The 23,828-nt window shown below is 43.9% G+C and overlaps 1 protein-coding gene across 1 annotated transcript in view; it reads right to left on the bottom strand.

The window, feature by feature from the left end:
- The window catches only part of LOC135219760 (poly(A) RNA polymerase, mitochondrial-like), a 466,613-nt gene that overhangs the window by 312,408 nt on the left and 130,377 nt on the right, over positions 1–23,828 (bottom strand). The window contains exon 5 of the mRNA XM_064256805.1: positions 6,639–6,767. Within this exon, the coding sequence (XP_064112875.1) occupies positions 6,639–6,767 (129 nt within the window). The remainder of the gene's footprint in view (positions 1–6,638; positions 6,768–23,828) is intronic.

The raw sequence follows: 23,828 nt of genomic DNA, 5'->3' as shown, positions 1-23,828 counted from the left end.
TTTTTAAGCGACATATTCTTATAAAACGAGAGAGACGTCGCAACCGCTCTTACTTCATGAGCTTTTACTCCCAGTAGTTGTAACTGTTCGTCAGGACAGACCTTATGAGCGTCCGTAATGACGTTTCTTACAAGACGCCAGCATTCTTGGACATCAGTCTTGTGGGGTCTTTTACCGCGCACAAAGACCTTGTCTAGAGCCTCCCAACTGACGCTTTCTCTGAAGGTAGAACTTCAGCGCTCTAACAGGGCATAGAGACCTCTCTGCTTCTCTGCCTACGAGACTCGACATTCCGTTGACTTCGAATGACTTAGGCCAGGGATTCGTGGGATTCTCGTTTTTCGCTAAAAACAGGGTCTTAAACGAGCAAATAGCCGAGTCTCCCTTGAATCCTACTTTATCCTGCAGAGCTTGTAATTCACTAATTCTCTTTGCCGTAGCTAAAGATAATAGGAATAGGCATTTTCTAGTTATGTCTTCTAAAACGATGCCAGATGAGGAGGTTCGAATCTATCCGATGACAGATATTTGAGGACTACGTCCAGGTTCCAGTTCGGAGGTACTGGTTCCTTAGACTTTGAAAGTCTCAAAAGATCTTATGAGATCGTGGAGATCTTTGTTATTTGCCAGATCTAATCCTCTGTTCCTGAATACAGCCGAGAGCATACTTCTGTATCCCTTTATTGTGGATACGGCTAGATGAGATTTTACTCTCAGAATAGCAAGAAATCAGCAATTTCCGCTATAGAGGTAGAGGAGGAGGACAACTCTTGGATCTACACCACCTTCTAAATACCTCCCACTTCGACTGGTATACTTTCGTAGTGGAGGTTCTGCGTGCTCTCGCGATCGCGCTTGCCACTTCGCGAGAAAAGCCTCTCGCTCTGACAAGTCTTTCGATAGTCGAAAGGCAGTCAGAGCGAGAGCGGGGAGGTTTTGATGGTACCTCTTGAAGTGTGGTTGTCTGGAAGATCCGTCCTTCTTGGTAGGGATCTTGGAAAGTCTACGATCCACTCTACCACCTCCGTGAACCATTCCTGGCCGGCCAAAAGGGGGCTATTAACGTCATCCTCGTCTCCTTTGACGCCGCAAACTTTTTCATTACTAACCCCAGGATTTTGAATGGGGGAAAAGCATAAACGTCTACTCGAGAGACGCCAGTTTAGCAGAAGGCGGGTACCACCATAATTGCTCTTGGATCTTCCACGACCGAGCAAAACACTGGGAGCCTTTTTGAAATGAATGTTGCGAAGAGATCCACATGAGGAGTTCCCCACAGAGACCAGAGATCGAGACACACTTCCTCGTGTAGTGTCCATTCTGTATGAAGGACCTGGTTCCTCCTGCTGAGCCTGTCCCGCTACATTCCTTACTCCCTGTACGAACCTTGTCAGCAGGGAGATGTTCCTGTGAGACGTCCAAAGTAATAGATCTCTCGTGAGCTGTAAAGGAACGAGGAGTGCGTCTCTCCCTGTTTCCGAATGTAGGCAAGTGCGGTGGTGTTGTCCACGTTTACTTGCACTACTTTGTTTGACACCAGCGGTTCCAGGCTCTTCAAGGCCAGATGTACGGTCGAAGAGCTCTTTGCAGTTTATGTGCCAAAGACACCTGTGCTGGTTCCCAGGTGCCTGACACTTCCTCTGAGCCTAATGTCGCCTCCTCCCAACCTCTCTCCGACGCGTCGGAGAACAACACTAGGTCTGGGTTCTGTGTTCTTAGAGATCCCATCGTTCTCTTCCAGAGGGAGCAACCACCACTGTAGGTGCGACTTTATCTCCACTGGAATGGGAAAAACGTCCGACAGTTGTCCGGTTTTCCAGCTCCAAGACCTCTTGAGGAAGAATTGAAGAGGACGTACATGCAGTCTTCCTAGAGGGACGAATTGTTGTAGCGAGGAAAGCGTCCCCCAGAAGGCTCAACCATTCCCTCGCTGAGCGTTTTGTTGCTTCTCTAAGAAGAGAGAGACTATTCGCAAACCTTTTGCGATTTCTCTTCTTGCGAAGAAGGAAAAATCTCGAAAACCCGAGAATCCATCCGAATCCCCAGATAGACTAGTCTTGTCTGGGGGTCAGCTGAGACTTCTCGAGGTTCACAAGCATCCCAACGCTTTGATTAAATCGAAAGAAGTTAACTTTAGGTCCTCCAAGCACTGTCTCTCCGATCTGGCCCTGATGAGCCAGTCGTCCAGATACATCGAGACATTCACTACCTTTGAGGTGAAGAAACCTCGCCACATTCTTCATCAGGCTTGTGAGACCTGAGGAGCTGTGGACAGGCCGAAAACACAAGGCTCTGAACTGAAGATCCTTCCCCCCGTCATGAAACGGAGGTACTTCTTCGATGAAGGGTGGATCGGGACGTGAAAGTAGGCGTCCTGGAGATCTAAAGACACCATCCAATCTCCCTGACGTAATGACGCCATGACTGAAGCAGAAGTCTCCATGGAGAACTTCTCCTTCTGAACAAATTTGTTCAGAGAGCTGACGTCCAGTACTGGTCTCCAGCCCTCCCGAGGCTTTCGCCACCAGAAAAAAGGGAAAAAAGGCGATTGTAAAACCCAGGGGAGCGTTGATCCCGTACCAATTCTATCGCTCTCTTGTCCACATTTGCTCCACCATCCGATCGAAGAGTATCCCTCAGCACGGATCCTTGTTTTGGCTGATATGTTCCCTTGGTATTGACGTTAAGGGAGGAGTGTTCAGGAAAGGGATACGATATCCCTTCCTTAAGATCGCCAAAGATGACGCGTCTGCATTTATCAGTGTCCAGGCTTCCACAAATCCCAGGAGCCTGGCACCTACTGGTGCTTGGAGGAGAGAATCTTCATTTTCCTTTCTTAAAGGGACGAAAAGCAGATCTACCTCTCTTCTGGAGCCTTCCTCCTTGTGGAAGGTCTGGAGGTCGGAACACCTCGAAAGGGCTGCACCGTTGTACTGGGTCCTTTCTTGTACCGATGCAGAAACAGGTTTCTTCTTTCTTGCTGACTGCGTCAGCAGATCCTGAGTTGCCTTCTCAGTTAAAGAATGCGCAATGTCCTTTACTAACTGAGAAGGGAACAAAAAGTCAGATAGAGGCGCATATAGAAGTGCTGCTCTCTGAGCATGTGAGACTGCCTTAGTTAGAAGGCACCATATACAGTCCTTTTCTTTAAAAGACCTGCTCCAAACAAAGAGGTTATTTCAAAAGATCCATCCTGTACCGCCTTGTCAATACAAGACAATATGCATAATAGGGCTTCAGGTTCGATTCCTTCCGAATCATGTGCTTTCTTTGGACATCACCCCAAGGGACCAATCTAAGAAGTTAAAAACTTTCCAATCACGAAGAGTCCCTTGAGGAGATGATCCAGTTCCGAAATACCCCATGTAATCCGTGCAGAATTGAGACTTGGACGCCTTGAAGCGTTCAACCAAAGTCGAAAAATCTGTTTCGGTTGTAGAAGTGAGAGCAATACCCATATTCTCTCCCGTCTGATACCAAACGCCTCTTTTCCCAGCCAATCTTGCTGGAGCATACAGAAGACTGTCCTTACTAAGTCTTTCTTAGACTTCATCCAAGAGTCTAAGGAATGTAAAGCTCTTTTCATCGATATGGTAGGTTTCATTTTGAGAAAAGACGAAGGCTTCTTCGTCTTAGTACTGGAAAAGAGCGAGCGCGGAGAAGGAGGAGCGGCAGGAGTCAACTCGTCTCCGTACTCCTCCAGTAGTAGGGTAGTCAACACCTTATAGTTAGAGAGACCTTCCCTTCCACTATATTCGTCATCCGAGTTTTCCTCTAACTCGGGATCCACATGCTTCTCCCGCTCTCCTTTCCGAACGTTCGTCTTCTTGAGGAGACAAACTCCTAATAGGAGAGGGCTAAGGGAATGATACTCCTTCCTCTTTCCCGCTCTAATAGTCTTTGAAGGCGTCATAGGCTTCGGCTTCTCTAGAATTTTAGAAGAACGCTTCCCGCTTACATGACGCTTCCCGTCGCCAAGCGTCATGGATGACGTCTTTTGCTGACGTCTCGATGACGCTTCGGCCCCGCCTGGAAGACGCTCCGCATCTCAAAAAAACCAAAGGCGTCCTACTTGGCGTCATAATATTGGACGGAGCGTCATGTCTATGCTCCTTTTCCAATGACGCTTCGCGTCTAAAAGACGTCTTACGTCTCTCTGGCGTTACGACACTCTCGTAAGCACCTGTTCTCGCTCTCAGGAACTAGACGTTTCTGTAAGACGTTTAGCCGTTTCCCGTCGTATGACGCTTCTCGTTGAACAGGTGAGAGAGGACGAGATCTTCTTAATTGGAAGCGTCACGTCCTTCCGACGTGGCGCTAAAACTCCCACTAGAGATGACAGTTGCTCTTGAACTGCCATGATGATCTTTCTTGACGCTTCTCCCCACGTCCAGTGCATGACGTCTTTCGTCATCACTCGGGGGAAGAAGAAGGAAAAAGGGTTACTTCCGCGTACACTTCAGGTGACGGCTGACGCCACCCCCTTTCGCTTTCTTGCTAGATGACGGAGCGTCATCTGAGAAACGCTCTGGACTAGAATCTATGTCAGGCTTCATATGACGCTTTCAGCGGTTCTTGACAAGTTTCGATTCCTTCCACCCTCGTTTAGGTGAGGGAGAGGGAGATGACGAGAAACAACTCGCGAATGACGCTTTTTCTAAAGCGCCCTGAGCCGCCTGCCACGAAGCAGAGCTAGCTTGAAGGGACGTCTGACCGTTGGGGATCCCCCACAACCTCCTTAAGGCTTTCGACTTTCCTTCTCCTCTGGGCTTGTGAGCTTGGAAGAGGTCTAGGCCTGGGAGCGTCGCAGGGACGATCAAACGCCCCCTCCACAACACTGGGAGAACTCACTTCACAGTAATGTTCACTTTCACTAGCCTTACCTTTGAAGTCCGCCATCTTGGACTTCATATCTCTAATTGTAGCTTTCAGATTGGCGATTTCCGATGCCGAATCCGAAAAAGCACTCTGAGAATGAGATACATAGGGAGGAATCTACATCAGTAGGATTAGAATTATCAGTGAAAGGCTCAATAGGCCTTGAACTCACACCTTTCAATCGTCTAATTCTATCCCTCTCTAACTTCTTCAAATAAGAAGTCAAAGTCTTCCACTCTTCTGCATTCATCCCTCGCATTCCTTACAAGTATTAAAAGCAGAACACTGAAACCCCCTACATTTACGGCATACAGTGTGAGGATCAACCGAAGCTTTCGGTATCCTCACCCTGCAGCCTACATTCACACACATTCTCACACTCACATTAGAATCAGACATACTGAGAAAAATCCAAAAGAGTTATTCCAAAAACAGTCCACAGTAGCGAATGCCAAAACACGATCCAAATACGTCACCAAAAAGTCGAAAAACGTTGATCAAAGGTTGAAAAATGAATCTAAGTCAGGAGGTAATAACAACAATGTTGATACCACCGGCGACAGAGAAAATATGATAGAAAACGGGGATGGTTCCTAGTCCTGCCGCCCAGGGCAGGCCGGTAGATCACCTGACCTACCTGTAGCGAGTGGCGCGAAATTTGAATTTCTGTCGGGGACGACGGAGTCTTAGCTATGTATATATCTGACAGGTAAGTTGATTGTATGAAAATTGTAATTACTGATCACCCTACAGTAATGGTAATTACCAACAAATGTTGAACAGTTAACCTAGAAAGAGGGAGAAAAATCACAAAACCATAATACGAAAGTGCAAAAACACTCCAGTGCACTAAACAAAAGATGTAAACATAATAGAAAATATGAACTCACGGAAAAATTAACAAAAGTTTGGGGAATCGAACATGAAGTGAGTTGGTTCAGAGACAACATGAAAGTGAGCTAGCTGACTGAGTGAGCAGTGACTGATAAGCCCATCCCATGAGCTATGCTGTCTTCCTTATAACAACTCTTTTAACTAATGGTTCTGTTTAGTTTATTTTGTCAACCATGAAATAGACTAAATTATAAGTAGTAATGGGTTTGTTGAGAAACGAATATTGTATGGCCACATTTCACAAACTGTATTTCAGCAGTGAACTTATATTGTGACTTCAATGCCTATTCCAAGAATTGATACACATTCCAAAGCATAAGGATAAGTATTCTGATCATATACCATATTGCTATATTACCCAGTAGTACCAGAAGTCTCTCATTCATTTTGCTATAAAAACAGAATTACTTTCCTGACAGTATCAATGATACTGACACACACGATCTAAGGAGTTACAATAATATACTTTGAAGTGACAAACAATACTGATTTCATTTATTTAACTTTTTTAATTTACCTCTATTTCCTTCTCTGGATGCTTGTTTTGCAAAACTTACTTGATCTATATGAATGGTCACTGATTCTGAATAAAATACTAATATCATTGACAGCAGACAGGTTTTATGAAGAAAAAACATTGACCCAAGTGTAATATAAATAACTAAGAAGTAATAAGCAAGCATAATGTTCTGACTTCTGACTTACTTTTGCGATAATGTTAACCATGTAAAGGAAGTGAAGAAAATAAACTAAACATGAAATATTCAATTCAAAGATAAAACAAGTGTCTTATTACTTACATGCAAAGATAAAACAAGTGTCTTATTACTTACATGCAAAGATAAAACAAGTGTCTTATTACTTACATGCATGTCAGCATCAGTTAATTCAAGTATCATGTCAAGATCACAGTTATGACGCCCAAATGTATTAACAGATGATCCAAACGGTAACACTGCAGCACTTGGGAACAAACCAAACAATGCAATTTCTACCTGAAAAACAAAAATGAATGTATAAAAAATGCACTAACGTAACCTCTCAATTATATGGACTAATAGAGCCTAGGATAAAGGCAAAATCTAGATAAAATCAGTAGAATTAAAAACTCTGCGCATGTAAAATGGCAACTCCATACATACCATGATTCTCCCTACTTTGTCAATACCGCATAATCATTAACAGTATTCTTATAAACCACCATCATCACATTAAGTCAAAAACTTTAATCAAAAGGCAACTATCTATGCACCTTATTTTCCCATATTTGTGACAAAATATACTATATAAATACACTTTGAAAAAAGCAGCCCTTCTTTTTCTCTCTCTCTCATCAACAACACACAATTTGAAAGTTAGACAGCCTACCTGTGTTAACCCTCAGCCTATCACGTTTTATCATCATTAATGTTTTTTATAAAGCAAACTTTCTTAGCAAATGTTACTGTGATGGTAACTGCTTCATAGCAAAGAAAGATAAAGGAAAGGAAAATGCATTTTCGAGAAGTTTGGCAATAAGGAGGCTTTCGCGCCTGTGTTGGAGGAGCCTGTTTTCGCGGTTGTTCTGGAATCGTCGGGCATGTTGTGGAGCGCAACACGCGCCTAAGTGGCGGGAGAAACGCAGCGAAATATGATGCAATATTCTGTCGAGGGTCTTCTAAGAAGTTCTAGCAAGCCTGTGACATTTGCTGTAGGCTTCGCCCCCTGAGTGTCGTATAAATACGACGGTCGAAGTAGGAGAAAGCAGAGATCGTGAGAGAGAGAGATCACCAGTTAGTCACAGAGAGATATCCTCAGTAAGAGCCACAGATCAGATTATCAGTGAGAGATCAGCAGCAGCAGAGATCATCCGTGGGAGATAAGAGAAAAAGGGACCGACGAAGGATCAGAGGAAGTTGCACGGGAGTTGGCTGGATTCTGGTTTAGTCATCTTCAGGAGTGGACGACCGAGTTATCTCGACGTTGAGCAGACTTCAAAGAAGAAAATGTCCAGCTAGAGGTTTTGGGGAGTTCCTGACTTTCAAGTATCGAGAGTAGACTTTATTTTCTGCAATACGGAGTCAAGAGGACGTCTGCAATCGCCGTTCTCCTTTTGTAGAAAGCCATCGCTTCGAGTCGAATAAAAAAACTAAGCAGCAAGTACTTGAATTGCCTCACTGTTCCCCCGCCCCCATTTGCATGGCAAGATGTAAGATTTTGCCTTTTTATGTAAATAGGAGATACCATTCTGCATTTACCTTTGTTAGTAAGCTTGTAAATAAACCTTTGTTGTGTTAGTGTTTCTTTCTATATTCGTATCCTCAGTTTCAGCTGTTGGTGTTGAAATATTTTTTTTATTTATTTCATATCGAACCTGAAGCGGACCTCTCTCAGAGGCCGTAACAGTTACCATATTGTATTAAGTTTGATTTGATTTGCTTATAATTAGATAAATTTGACTTTTTCATTTTCTTACCTGGACTTTGCCAAGTAATACTACATCATTCATATTGTGCTGTAGACTGGGCTCTTTCATTATGTTAATTTTAAGAACATTTAAAAAGTTATCATTAATTGTCTGTTTAATTATACGTATTCACTGATTTCTAACTTTGCTTTATCATGTCACTGAGTGTGACTGTAAAACACTGTTTACATCTTTAGTACATATGGCATTCTCAATAATGATGTGTCCAAGGCAAATTAATTTTAAATTACTTTTCATATCACCTCATAATATCACAGAAAGTTTACTTTTGTGTGTGTGTGTGTGTATGTACATCTATATGTGGCATTTCATCAATGTTGATGTCACCGTTTACCTTTTTTAACTTATACTTTAATACAGAAATACCCCAAACTTACGTGAGGTTAGGTTCCAGACCCCCACGCAAGGGGAAGTTTCGCGTAAGTTTGGCAGTCTCTAAAATGCTAAATATGCTTGCTTCTAGAGTTTGTTCGAGAGTTAACATTAAATATGACCCTAATCATACTCCTTAAGTATTAAGCTGACTTTTAAATGAAATTAAAATAAATGTAATTTGATTTAAAAGTTAGTTTAATACAAAAACACCCTTAAAAAAGAAATAAATGGTGGTGTAAAATAGATACAGTAACTAATACGTACATACGTATACATTTTTGTACGTATACTAACGTTTCCCCTAATTCATGGGATGCCATTTCCTTTTTCTTTCAGAGTAAAAGATGTTTTCCTTGTGTTACTAGGTAAACTTCATAAGTCAGTCATAAAATAAAGAATAAAGAAAACATGTACATGTATGTACGTACGTAATGTCTGCAGAGGGTGAAAAAGCATACACAAAATTTCCATATCAATTTTACACTTAAAAGGATGAAAACTTATACTAACTGTAGAAATTAAACAAAGTTTCTGAAGGGATATAATCTTTGAAAAGTGTAGTAACTTTGTGAATGGGTATCGCATCTTGTAAAAGTATATTCAGGTAACTGTAGGTGCTGTAATTATTCCTTATCATCATATTTAAGCATGTACATAAATAAAAACAATATATTTTTAATAAAGATTTAACAAATAAAGGCTTTAAAACTTATAAACATAAACACTTTTGCAGGTTTTTGCAGTGTTTCTGGAGGATTCACAAATGTTTGTGCTATTGTGAAGATATCGCGTATGATAATTAGTTAGGTTCCAATGAAAAGTTCGCGCCGTTGTGAATTCACACAAATCGAATCGCGTAAGTTCGGGGTATTACTGTACTATCATCTCATAAATCATAATACTACATGAGAATATTTCATCACTATTGACAATATATTTCATCTCAAATATATGTTCACATTCATGTTGAAGAGATTCATAAAAGAAAAAAAAAGCCATACAGTCAACCCACGAATTCACAGGGATGGGACCACAACCCCAGTGAATATAGCTAAATCCACAGATACTTAACAACTAAAAAACACTTATACCTGCCTATTTTATATAACAGTTTTATCATGAAAAATGTATTTAGTCATGAGAATAATATGAAAATACAGTAATTAGTGAAAATATGTCAATGAAAAATTCTACAAATAGGCAAATTTTCTGCTAACGTGGATATAAGTATGGTCTCCAGAAAAGTCCGTGAATAGGTGAAGCCATGAATCCAGAACTGCAAATAGGCAGGGGTCAACTGTTACCTTATTGTTCGAAGGATCAAAGAAATTAAGTTGCCTGTACAGTCAAGTGCTGGTATTCGCAGGAGTTTAGGGACCATCTGAAGCATCAGATAAGTGATAGGTCTGGGTTCATGAAAAGGGATTTTTGACGTAAGGAAAAATCTATTTCTGGGCGGAGTTGGCTCGTGTCGCCAGCGAAATATCCTTTAATCTATTATTTCTAGGGTAAATGTACTAAACACAATTACCAGAGAAAAAATAAAATAAAGCAAAAAGGTCAGTATAACTGACCTCGCTCACCCTCCAAGAGGGTGTCGGTATGAACACTAGGCGAGTGAGACCACTACCACGAGCCAAAGACCAATAAAAGAAATCATCCCACAACAAAAACCCTCCATGAGGAGAGCCGACCCACAGAGTGAGCAGCTCGTACTACTACTACTCCATCCCATGCTGCCGACTGCTGCGCCTCTGGTGCCATCCTGAAGTTTAGCAGACAATCTTGGGCGAAGGGATGGGTAGGGTGGGATTTCGCTGGCGACACGAGCCAATGCGCCCAGAAATAGATTTTTTCCTTACGTCAAAATCCCTTTTCTGGGCTCAGCTCGTGTCGCTGCGCGAAATCGTACCAGAGAAATAGCACAAGATTGTAAACAAAAGTAATAAAATAAATCAGAATAGGTCTCAAAAATAAAAAATAAAGTAAATATAAAAAAGAATATAATTGCTAAAAAGATACAAATACACAGTGATACAAAATTGAAATATGCTTAAATTACCCTTAATTCTAAACATGTTTCTTATCATAAGGCAATTTACATATGTACAGAGGTAAAAATTGGCTTACATGTAACAAAATGGTATCTGTGTAAAGGCATGTATCAAAATATAATAGCAATTAAATAATCAAGTGAACAAATTAAACAACAAGGATAATATAGGAATGCATATGACTTAATATACAAACCCGTAACCATTATAAATGAGATGTATCCCCTAGCATAAAAATAAGGGGGTAACATCCATGAGATCAAAATCCATAATCATCTGTGAGTGTCCCTAGCAAAAAATAAGGGGCACACACTACATCATCATAAAAGCAGCTAAGACACCAGGTGAATGTAAATGAACACGGTAGGAATAGACGAACTGTTGGGTGAAGCAGGTAGAAAGGAGGAAATGAATCTTCTACTACAAATTAACTAGAATCAGGGGAAACTATGTTTCCCGCTGATACTGCTGAAAATTTCAGAGCTTCCAAGGACTTAAGGTAATGGTGTTTGAACACTGTCGGCGATTTCCATCCGGTATACTTTTTCAACTCATCGAGTTCATGTGTTGGAAATAATAATGAGGTGGATAATGCCCTGACATCATGTGCTTTCGGGAAAGAGTCAGGATTGGCTTGCTTAATAAAGTACAGGATTTGTTGCCTGATGCCTTTAATGGATAAAGTAAACCACCTTTTTCCCTCTTAAAGAGGGGACCCGATGAGGATGAGGAGGTCCTGGACAGAAAGGCTCGTAAGGTTGTAACTGGGCAAAGAGATACATCTTGTGGAAGGGGTAGTACCTTCCAAGGTTCCCACCTCATCAAAGGATCTTCGTTCTTTGCTAAAAAAAAAAAAAAAAAAAAAAGCTACGTTCCGGAGAAGTAGTACTTCCCCTGTGGGAAGGAATTGAATATGATCCGGATCTCTGGATAAAGCCGACAGTTCTGAAATTCTTGCTCCTGAAGCTAAGCTTAATAAAAACAGGGTTTTCCTTAAGAGCATTATAAACGAGCATGTGTCATTATCGGTTTCTGAAGCCAGTTTTAGAACATCGTTCAAGAACCATAAAACTGACGTAGGCCTTACAGAAGGTCTAAGTCTAGCACATGCCTTAGGAATAGACGAGAAGTAGGAATCCGTCAAGTCTATGTTGAACCCAAATTGAAATATCTTTTTCAAGGCTGACTTGTTTGTCGTAATCGTGGCTAGCTGCTAAACCTTTTTCAAATAAGGTCTGAAAAAGGATATAGCTGAATTAACTGTCATGATTCTAATATCAGATTCTCTCAGGAAGATTGCTAACTTTTTGACAGCAGCATCATACTGTCTCAAAGTTGAATCCCTTTTATCGGATTCCAAGAAGAGAATATTCTGAGGGTCAATATTCGCATCTCTTTTTGCCGCAAACTTCATGAAATCCATAAAGTTAGGGTTTTGAGAATCCCTGAGGAAGCGAACACAGTCTTCGTTTGTACTGACTGGGAGAGCCTGGGAGGGTTGGGGATCCGAAGAGGACGAAGGCCCAGCTCCAGAATTAGGGGATACCAATTGCTCTTCGGCCAGTCTGGGGCTACTAGAGCCACTTGAACCCTTGAACGTCCTGAGTTGTTTAAAACTTTCATAAGAAGATTCACTGGGGGAAAGACATAAATCTTCTTCCGTTTGTTTTTCCAGTTTTGTTTCAGTCTTTTTTAGAGCCAGGGCGTTCCGTGGCATAGGCCAAGAGGGTCCAGGTTGGGGGCTACATAACAGGGGAGTTTGTGATTCGCTTGAGATGCGAAGAGATCCACCTGTAGCCCTGGGACTCTTTGAAGGATCCATTGGAACGAACTGTTGTCCAGTGACCATTCCGACTCTAGGGGTACTGATCGGATAACGCGTCTGCTATGACGTTTCTCACTCCAGCTAGTGAGTGGAGGAGAGATGCCAAACTGAACTTGTCTGCAGGGAGAAGATGGCTACCATCACATGATTTAGATGACGTGACTTGGAGCCTCCTCTGTTTATACAATGTACTACCACTGCGCTGTCCAGAACTAGCTTTATGTGGGAGTACTTGGCTTGGGCGCAACCTTTTTTAGAGTCAAGAACACTGCCATTGCCTCCAGTACGTTTATATGGAACTGACTGAACTGAGGTGACCAAGTTCCTTGAACCTTTTGGACCCTGGGAATACCCTCCCCAACCGCTTAAGGACGCGTCTGTGTGGATGGTAATCCCTGGTGGAGGGCTGAAGGGTACTGACACTGACAAATTCTTGACTTTCGCCCACGGCCGAAGTCGATTCTTTAGAATCAGAGGGACTGAGGATAGTTTGTCCCTGGACCTGACATTTTTGCTCGTGAGCGCCAGATTCTGGTTAGGTCTTTCAGTTTGGCTTTCATTAAGACGTTCGTCACTGATGCAAACTGGAGAGAACCCAGGATCCTCTCCTGAGCTCTCCTTGACGCCAGCTTGTGACTTAGAAATTGCTTGACTGACTTCGCTATTTCTTTCCTTTTGGTTGATGGAATCGACAGAGTATGGGAGGATAGATTCCATTGAATGCCCAGCCACTGAAAGTCTGACTCTGGAGTGAGTCTTGACTTGGTCCTGTTTATCTTGAAGCCTAGATATTCCAGGAACTGAATCACTTTCAGTGTAGCTCTGTTGCATTCCTCGACTGTTGAAAAGCCCAGAATCAACCAATCGTCGAGATAGCGCTACTACCATAATCCCTTGTGATCTGAGTTGTTGCACTACCACTTCCGCTAGTTTCGTGAACACCCTGGGTGCCACGTTGAGTCCGAAGGGAACTACCTTGAAGGAGAATGCCTGGTCTCCTATCTTGAAAACCCAGATATGGACGGAAGTGTCTTGCAATAGGGATATGATAGTTAGGCGTCTGTAAGATCGATAGAGGTGGTGACGGCACCCCCACGGGGAAGTAAGGTAAACCTCACCTGTGAGATCGTGAGCATCTTGAACTTGTCGCAGCGGATGGCTAAGTTTAAGCGGGACAAGTCTAAGATTACCCTTCTTTTTTGTGAGCCTTTCTTTGGCACGCTGAACAAGCGACCTTGAAATTTAATCTCTTGACTCTCGCTATAGCTCCTTTCTGAAGGAGGTCCTCTGCGTACTCTGTCAATTCCTTGGAAGGAAGTTGACGGAAAGGTCTGGATGGAGGTGGGTTCGTCAACCAGCTCCAACCCAGGCCTTTTGACACTATGCTCTGAGCCCATTCGCTGAAGTTCCACCGGTGGCGAAAGTGAAACAGCCTCCCTCCTACCTGAAGTTCTTCATTGGTTCTGGTAACCGCCTCGGCCTCCTCTGAAGTGCTTTTCCCCTGTTAAAGGGGCCTCCCGATCCTCTCCCCGCGAAAGGAACGCTTACCTCTGCCTCCCTTACCCGAGCGGTCATACTTCTGTGAAGCTTGACTCTCGAAGGCTTGATTGTAAGCTGGAGAGATGGCGTAAGAGGTGGAGGGCTAGGCTGAGGGGATATCACATAAATTGGCTGTGATTGAGCCTTAGAGGTGGAAGGTTGGGCTGTTTTGCACTAAGGGCACCGCTGGAACTTGCTGAGGAAAGCGTGGCTGCGCTTTTTCTGGTAAGGATGGAAACGCCTAGGTTTCCTCTGTCCCCCTTACCTTTAGGTGTTAGGTCTTGTCTCCTCTTAGCCGTAAGGCCCCAACGGTCCTTAAGGCTCTGGTTCAGCCTCGTAGCCTCTGACTGGACTTTTTCCTTCACCATAGCTTCTGGGAAGAGATCTGCTCCCCAGATGTGTTAGACCGAGAGTTAACCTATCTTCTGCTCATGTCGAATGGTTGCCTCTTGGTAGGACATGCTTCCTACAATTCGTTCTAGCAGTGGCAAACTCAAACATATCCGACTGTACCGTTTGAGTCAGGGCTTTGGTCATGAGCTTAAAAAGCGGTTCTGAGCCATAAGCTATGGTTGCTACCTCGGACATAGCCATAGAGTTAATTGATCTGGCTAATCGCGATTTCGCGTCAATTCAGCCTGAATAAGGCTATCTGGGAGCCATGGTAGCTTTTCACCAAACTGCTCCATAGCACAGTCCGGTTTTGAGTTTGCCAGCTGAGAAGGTGTTTGGCAAGTCCTCCCACAATTCTCCGGCTGAGGGGAGCAACGGAGATGTGGGATCTGCTTCCTTCAATTGAGGCATGGTTCCCCCTTCTGGGCCGCTGGGATGGTAGACCTCGCGATCTTTGTTAGGAACGGGAGCGGGGTACTCTCATCCATTGTGAAAATGGTAAAGGGACTCTTGAAAGGTTTGTATCCTGGTATTAGAACAATCCAATGTCCTCTAAACATCTGAGACCATTCTCTCTGAGCCTGGTCTCGTGAATAGAGGACTGTATCCTTCGCGTACCCTATCATCCCGAACCATGGCTGAAGCTGTAAGCCTTGCGTAGCCTATGAACGGAGGCTGGAGGTCTTCCGGGAAGAACTCGAAGTTCCTCTATCCTTCGAGTTCCGAATTCCGGGTATGGAAATGAGACCGTCTGGAAGGGGGGCGTATGACGTACTCTCCATGGATTGTTCATCGAGAACGGAGGTAGCGAGTCATACGGAGGAAGCTGAGTTCCACTCGTATTGGAAAGTGAAGGAGAGGTTAGAGGGGCTTCTCTCAGTCGGCTATAATGGAGTCCTGGGAAGTAATCCTATCCGACAGACGAGAGATCATTTGTTCCATGCTACTCTTTAGGACCCAACCAGGTCGCCCACCTGTTGCAACAGGCCAGCATTGGAGTCCAAGGCCGGAGCTGCTGCGGAGGTGGAGGGGTGGCTCTGAATCGGAACCAAGGGTAGCGGAACTGGTGACTCTGCCGCCGGGGTGCGAGATCTCTCTGGAGGATTTACTCCTCAAGGACTTAGAGCCGGAGCTAGAAGCTTTAGACCTGTCTGCTCCGGGATTCCCAGCGGAGACTTACGTGAGGAGGATGACGCCGAAGTCGACTTCTTAGACGACGACGACGTCTTAGTCAAGGATTTCACTGCTTGACCCTTGACCTTAGGTCTAACGAAGCGTCAGGAGGAGTATATAATTCATCACCTGTAAAGCCTTGGAAGGATGGAGAGGGGGTGCAGGGAGTAGAAGAAACAGTCACACCCAAGGGTAACCCTTGGGTGTCCACCCTACCTACCTCGACCAACAGGTCGTCTACACCTACCATAGGTTCCACATTAATATCTAAAGTCGCGACGTCCGTGGAGATATCCTGGTCTGGTCAGTTAATGAGGCAGCCAGCTGTTGTTGGATGAAGGCGATAGTAGGGGCCGCCTCTACTGGGTCGGCGTATCCTTCGCCTGCCTCCGGGGAAAGATAAACAGCGCCAACCGCTTCTCCAAGATGTAGGGCATACCCTTGGCGGCGTTTCTTCCCAAAACCGCCGACCAGGCCCGCAGGGTTGCCAGAGCGGTATCTTTCACTGCCGGCGCCTGGGAAGAGAGGGCGAAGATTAGATTTAAGAATCACTTAAAACTAAAAACTTAAAATATAACTTAAATTTAGATGCCTTAAGTTAAAGTGGATGATAGAAAACTTAAGCTAAAACAGAAGCGGAGCAGCTACGGAGATGGAATACTCACCCCTTCTAAAAGCTGGCTCACCAGATCGTAACATATGGTACACGTCTCATGGTACCAGACCTGGATGGTCCCCGTGCAGAGTCGCGCATGGAGCATGGGACCGGCAAACTTCGTGTCCACATGGGTCCTGAGTGTGGCGGCGCATCCCGGATGACTCCACAGTTGGTGGACTGTAGTGGGAAGCCACATGAGTATCTTAAAGAATAACACATTACAGGCTAAAGGACAGAAGAACTCCGTTGCATGCCGGAGCTCGGAAAAAAATCTGGGCATACCCCCCCCTGCATCGCCTGAATAGGCTATAATCCCGGAGATATCCGGTAAGACATGTAAGGGGGGGGGGGGGGGAAGGTTTAAGGTACTTAAGATAAACTTATAGTTAATCTAATAACACTTTAAACCTCCTAAAACTCAAACGAACCGGAACAAGTCCAGTGCGTAGCGGAGTGTAGTAACTCAGCAATACGGTAAGGTTAGCAGGGACCCACTGTATGTTCCCTTCCGGTCCACTCTACTGGGTGGACTAACATCTTCCCGCTGGATGCTAGGACTCCGATCAGGAAAGGAGTCCTAGTAAGGTCGGGAAGAGCGAGGAGAACATACAGGCTCGAGCGAACCGGAGCGACAAGGAAGCAACGGATGGGGGGAAAGGCCAGTACCACCCCCACCACATTACCACCGGACCGGACCGATGAGCCGGGAGAGGTCGCGTCCAGTCTGGGTCTGTCCAGTCTCCCTGGCCCACCCTCCGCCTGAGGGGGAGAGAGAGGGAAGCATGCTCGGGTTATGGTGGAGCGAGCGTGGGCAGACCGACCCACCCTCCCCGACTCAATGGAAGAAGCGGAGGAGGGGGGAAGGGGACTGGGCAGGCGTCTGGCTGTCTCGTGATCGCGTAGTGACACGAGACGGTAAGACTAAAATAAGATAACTAAGCCTAGGACCAACAACTGATCAGAGAGATGCTATCGGGAAGCAAACTGAACTGAAAAGCGGTAGCATGGAGACCCACTGGGCCAAAACCGACTGATCAGAGAGATGCTATAGGGAAGCAATCCGAACTGATGAGCGGTAGCATAGGCTCGATGAGCCAGGACCTAGGCTAAGCCAGACGCCTAACTAACCTAACCATAACAAAATACATGGTATAATTAAATAAAAATAAAAGAAAGAAAACAATATAGTAGGAGAAAAAATCCAGGAGTGTACTACGAATAACCCGAGGAAAGTCTACCACTCAAAGCTAGTCAGAGGCCGATACTAAGAGCCGGGACTAGGGTATCTGGAAAGAAGAAGCCTACATAAGGTAAAAGACATGCATTGCATGAACAAAACTGAGTAGACAGTACCCTAAGTAAAACGGATAATAATATCGAAGCGTACATAGATAAGGGGATGTTCTAGGTATGGGAGACCGAGAACGAACCCACCACGCGGCAGAACCATGCTGCCATGCTTCCGACCCCGAGTTCGTATTTATACCTAAAAAACGGCAATACTGACTGAGGGCCGGAAAGAACCAACTAACCATAAATACTGAGTACTTAACTTAGCTGCTGCAATAGCTGCACACTCCATTATAGATAAATCCAACGAAAGGGCACAAAAAACACAGAGAGAAAAATAGCACAAGTGACTCGTGTGCGCTAACTTAAAAGGATGACCACCAGAGGCGCAGCAGTCGGCAGCATGGGATGGAGTAGTAGTAGTACGAGCTGCTGCTCACTCTGTGGGTCGGCTCTCCTCATGGAGGGTTTTTGTTGTGGGAGATTTCTATTGGTATTTGGCTCGTGGTAGTGGTCTCACTCGCCTAGTGTTCATACTGACACCCTCTTGGAGGTGAGCGAGTCAGTTATACTGACCTTTTTCTTTATTTTATTTATTCTCTGGTATGTGTTAGTACATTTACCCTAGAAATAATAGATTAAAGGATATTTCGCGCAGCGACACGAGCTGAGCCCAGAAATACTAGGGGAGCTGCAGCAAGAAGTCCTTCCTCATCCACCACTCAAGGGAGGGAAGAGGATTTTGATTCCAAGGGATAAACAACTAATCTGACTAAGACTTTTCTGTGAGTCAGTGCTTCTGGAGATAGAATTAAAAAAGCCTCAAGCATAGTCTGCCACCCATCACTAGCTTTTCCAATGACATGTAGCCTACATAGAAAGTCAATATTTTGTGGGAAGCTCATCTATGGATTACAAATCTTCTGCTTGAGAAAGAAAGTTGGAGGCCTCAATTTCTCATTGGGGGAAGCCCAAAGTCATAGCATTCAGGACCATCCCTGATATGTAATTTCTGAGTTGGAGCTAAAACTGAATTCTCCAGGTTGATTACAATGCCCTATAGCCTAGGCTAAGGACAAAAAGGTTTCTAGTCCTCAGGCAATCATCTTGGACTTTGCAATCATCAACCACATAAAGGGGAATTTTTATACTCGGTAGAAGTAGCCATTTTGTGAAGGGGGACAGTGTTCCAGTAAAAACCTGAGGAACAGAGCTGAGGCCAAAACAGTACTCGAAATTGAAATACAGTACTCTACTTTGAAAGACGAAGCAAAGAAACGTCTGAGATTGCTGGTGGATGGGTCATGAAAATAGGTGCCTGTCATGTCAGCAATAAACATCCAGACCTCATTTTCTAAGCCATCACAAACTGGGTCAGAGCCGACTCCAAGGAGAAAGGGAACTACATTACAAAGAAATTAAGTTTTGACATGTCTAACACTGGCCTCCTACCCCTGGTAGATTTCAAACTAAGAAAAGGCTATTGTAGAAACCTGTTGTATCAGAAAACGACCTCCTGTAAACACTCTCTCTTTGCCAAGTTTGAACAATATGAATCAAAGGCTATTGGATATGGTTTTGCCCAAAAGTTCCCACACTTGTGCTAAAATGTTGGTGGAACTTGGTGCGCATTCTGGCATAGCATTGCTTGTGAACAAGCTTGAGTTTTTCTTGATTGTTAGTGTGCTGGCAGTGCTTGTACTTCAAAATTCATGGGACTGAACTTAAGCTGTCATACCAGTGCTATCTGAATGAAACACTGATGATAACTTTATGAGCACTTGCATCAACATAGATGGAAATCACGTGCAGCCAAAATGGAAGCAGATTTAAGTAAAGCTTGATTGGAGATGTGTCTGTGATATAGGACTGACTGTATATTATCATAAGATCTTTGTAACAAGTTTATTTTCTCCTTTGATGGTAACTGAAGGAATGACTTGGGTGGAGGGGGACCTTGATCCAACTCCAACCCAGTCCTTTGGAAACAATGCTCTGTGCCCATTTGCTGACCCCCACCTGTGCCGGAAGAGGAACAGCCTCCCTCCTACCTGGGAGATCTCACTGCTGTTGTGCGGAATGAGCTCCGCGTCCTCCATGGAAGTGCTTACCCCTGTTGGTAGCTCTTCCTGCGCCTCGTTGCCGAAAGGCACCTCTAGCCCTGCTTCCCCTGGCAAACCCTGTTGAAGGTTTGGAAGGCTTGGCTTTCAAACACCTGGTTGAATGCCGGGGGAAACAGCGTAAGAGGTCGAGGGCTCTGACTTTGTGGGGACAGCAGGAGAATCGGTTGGTTCTGTCCTTTTGGTGCTGCCGATTGTCTGTCTGAGCAACCGGAACAGCTTGAACGAAGTGTTGCTGTTTGCTGCTTCTGGTATGGCTGGAACCTCTTTGTCTTCTTCAGCTTTTTGCTAGAGGAGGAAGGGTTCTCAGGTTTCCTCTTTGCCGAGAGACCCCAACAAGCTCTGAGGTTCTGGTTAAGCCTCGTCGCCTCGTGTTGGACCTCATTAACCCTCTTACGCCGACTGGACGTATTTTACCTCGACATTTTTTGCCTCCCGTGTGCCGACTGGACGTATTTTACGCCGACTTACAAAAGTTTTTTTTAAAATTCGCGGAAAATACTTATAGGCCTACCAGCCTAAAACTTTGAATCACCGCGCCTTGGGGGATGCTGGGAGTTCACGGATCAAGGTGTTGTTTTGTTTACAATCGTTATGCAGGCGCGCAAGCGCGAATTTCTTTCTTGCTGCACTAAAAAGTATTTGTGCACATCTCGGAAATTATTTCGTCACCTTGACATAATTTTTGTACCACTGTAAATTAGCCGTTACATGAAGTATTACATATGAAATTGTGTGCATTTTTATGTAGAATACAACAATAAAATACTCATGATTGTAGCTTTTATCAGTTTTGAGATATTTTCATGTAAATAACGATAATTGCCAAAATTTCAACCTTCGGTCAACTTTGACTCTACCGAAATGGTCGCGAAAACGCAATTGTAAGCTAAAACTCTTATATTTTAGTAATATTCAATCATTTACCTTAATTTGCAACTAATGGAAGTCTCTAGCACAATATTTTGATTTATGGTGAATTTATGAAAAAAACTTTTCCTTACGTCCGCAGCGGTAACTCTTCTGAAAAAAATCATACATGCGATTGTGGTAATGTTTGCACCATTTTTAAAATTAGCCGTTATATAAAGTTTATATGGAAATGTGCGCAATTTCATGCACAATACAACTAAAATCAGCCCATGGTTGTAGCTTTTATCCGTTTTGAGATATTTTCATATAAATAACGATAATTGCCAAAATTTCAACCTTCGGTCAACTTTGACTCTACCGAAATGGTCGAAAAACACAATTGTAAGCTAAAACGCTTAAATTCTAGTAATATTCAAGCATTTAACTTCAGTTTGAAACAAATGGAAGTCTCTAGCACATATTTTCGATTTATGGTGAATTTATGAAAAAAATAACATTTTCTTTTTTTCCGTGAGGTAACTCTTCCGAAAAAATCATACGTGCGATTGTGGTAATGTTTGCACCTTTTAAATTAGCCGTTACATAAAGTTTTATGTATGAAAATATGCGCAATTTCATGTAGAATACAACAAAAAATAATTGAAGGTTGTAGCTTTTCTCATTTTCGAAATATTTGCATATAAATCACGATAAATAGAAAAAAAACCACGTTCGGTCAACTTTGACTCTACGAAATGGTCGAAAAACTGCAATTGTAAGCTAAAAACTCTTACAGTCTAGTAATATTCAGTCATTTATCTTCATCTTGAAACAAATTCGAAGTCTCTAGCAAAATATTTAGATTAATGGTGAATTTTTAAAAAAATCTTTCCTCCCCTTCGCGCGCGGATTCTCCACCACAAATCTCCGAAATGTGTACGTTACCATTCTCGGAATATTTGCTCCGTTTCATATTAGGCATTTCATAGAGTTTTATATATGAAAAATGTACGCAATTTTATGTAGAATAAAACAAAAAAATATTTGAAGGTTGTAGCTTTTCTTATTTCCGAAATAATTTTTTTATATATATATAAAAAAATTCGACATTTGGTGAACTTTAACTCATCAGATATGGTCGAAAACTGCAATTGTAAGCTAATACTCTTACAGTATAGTAATATTCAATCATTTGTCTTCATGGTGAAAGAAATTGGAAGTCTCTAGGACAATATTTAGATTTATAGGTGAATTTTGACAAAAATATTTGTTTACGTCCAAGCGCGTTACGAATTCATGCATTATTTTGTGATAATATTTTTGTCTGTGTTGCTTTTATCGTTTTACAAAGTGTTATATACCAAATGATCGCAATTTAGTGTACATTACAACGAAAAAAAAAGTAACTTGTTACCTTAACCGTTTTGCGCACAGCGCGATTTGAATACATTATATATGAAATTTCGTTTTTGCGCTATCATATATCGCATTATTTATATATGATAATGATAATTTTTTTCATTTCTGATGGTTGCATACTAAACTTCAGGCAATGACAAAAAAAGGAGCCAAAAATGAACTCTTAATCTTGAAAACTAAGCGCGCTGTGATTTTTTGAAAAAAATAGTTTTTACGCTTCCGCGCTCACTCTGAAACACCTCTGGCACACGGGAGACAATTTTTTTTTAACTGCGCTGGCGTAAGAGGGTTAACTGCCGATTCCATGAAGAGGTCCGACTCCCTGATGTTGGAGGAAAGCAACTTGTTCGGCTCGTGCCGAATCGTTGCTTTCGGAAGGACGGACTGCTTCCGGCAGTTCCTTCTTGCCACTATAAACCCGTACAAGTCCGCTTGGACTGTCTGGGTTTGCGACTTGGCTAGGAGCTTAAAACGAGGCTCCGTGCCGTACGTCAAAGCAGCCACTTCAGTCATAACCAGGGTGTTGAGGGTTCTGCCTAGCCTGGTTCTTGCCTCAAACTCTGCCTGAATGAGGTTGTCTGGTAATCTGGGTAACCCCTCACCGAACTGTTCCATGGCACAGTCCGGTTTGAGTTTACCTACCGTAAAAGTGGCCGGTAGGTTCTCCCATAGATCACACCGAAAGCAGGGAAGAGAGGGGACGTAGGGTCCGATTCCCTTGTTGTGGAAGGGGTTTTCATCCTTCATGCCCGCCTGCATTGTGACCTCTGCTATCTTCGTCATAAAGGGGAGTGGCGCCTCCTCCTCTGTGGCGAAGATAGTAAACGGGCTCTTGAATGCTTGGAGTCTGGTGTTAGTGCAGTCCCATTCCTCCAAGCAATGCAACCACTCTCTCTGAGCGTGGTCCCGGCTATATAACACCATTTCTTTTGGGATTTTATCCTCCCTGTTTAAGGCTGTCTCCGTCAGCCTCGCATATCCCATGAAAGGAGGCTGTTAGTCGGCTGGGTGGAACTCGAAGTCCTCGATCCTTCGAGTTCCACATTCCGGAATGGAAATCATGCCGTCCTTGAAGGGAGCATAAGCTGCTACCCTCCAAGGATTACTCATAGAGAAAGCAGGGAGGGTGTCATAGTCCGGCAGCTGGGCGAAGACCAGCTCCTGCTACCGGGAGGTTGGCCTGAGGTGCCTGGTTCAGGCCTGCTAGGCGATTCTCTTGGTCGGACACTCGTTCAGTCAGGTTCTGAATGGATTGCCCTGACTGGTTAAGAGTGGTAGAGAGTTGAGCAAACATCTGCTCAACTCTCGTACTTAAGAGACCCTACCAAATCACCTACATGCTGCATCATTCCTGCCGAAAATGCAGCAGGATCGAAGGTACCAGGTACCACGACCCCGGCAGGAGTCACCGGAGGGAGTTCCGGCAGCAGCGGGAGAAGGCGCAGACTCGGCAGGAGTACGGGAGGGCCTTCTCCATTAGAGGACTTGACCTTCTTGGACCCTTTGGATTGTGAAGACGAAGATGACTTCACTTTCTCTGCTCCGGGATGGGAAGCCGGAGGCTTACGAGAAGTAGAAGAAGACGACGTCTTCTGAAGGGGTCTTCTGCTCCCTGTGCCCCTTACCTTGGGGGTCACGGATGCAGCAGGTGTACTAACAGGGATCTCCGATCCGTAAAGCCCTGAAAAGAAGATGAAGGCACAGGTGATGACGATCCAGAATCAACCAAGGGAAGCCCTTGGGCACCCAACAAACCTACCTCAACTAGTAAATCCTCCGCACCTACTGTCATGGCTCTATATTAAGATCAAGTGTGGCTACTTCCGCCACAATGTCTTGGCCTCCTCCCTTGATCAAGGCTTGTTCCACTTGCTGTTGAATGGAAGCAATT

This window comes from Macrobrachium nipponense, chromosome 1 (assembly GCF_015104395.2).
Source record: "Macrobrachium nipponense isolate FS-2020 chromosome 1, ASM1510439v2, whole genome shotgun sequence".
In the NCBI taxonomy this organism is placed as follows: domain Eukaryota; kingdom Metazoa; phylum Arthropoda; class Malacostraca; order Decapoda; family Palaemonidae; genus Macrobrachium; species Macrobrachium nipponense.
This window is presented reverse-complemented; position numbering and strand designations above follow the sequence as displayed.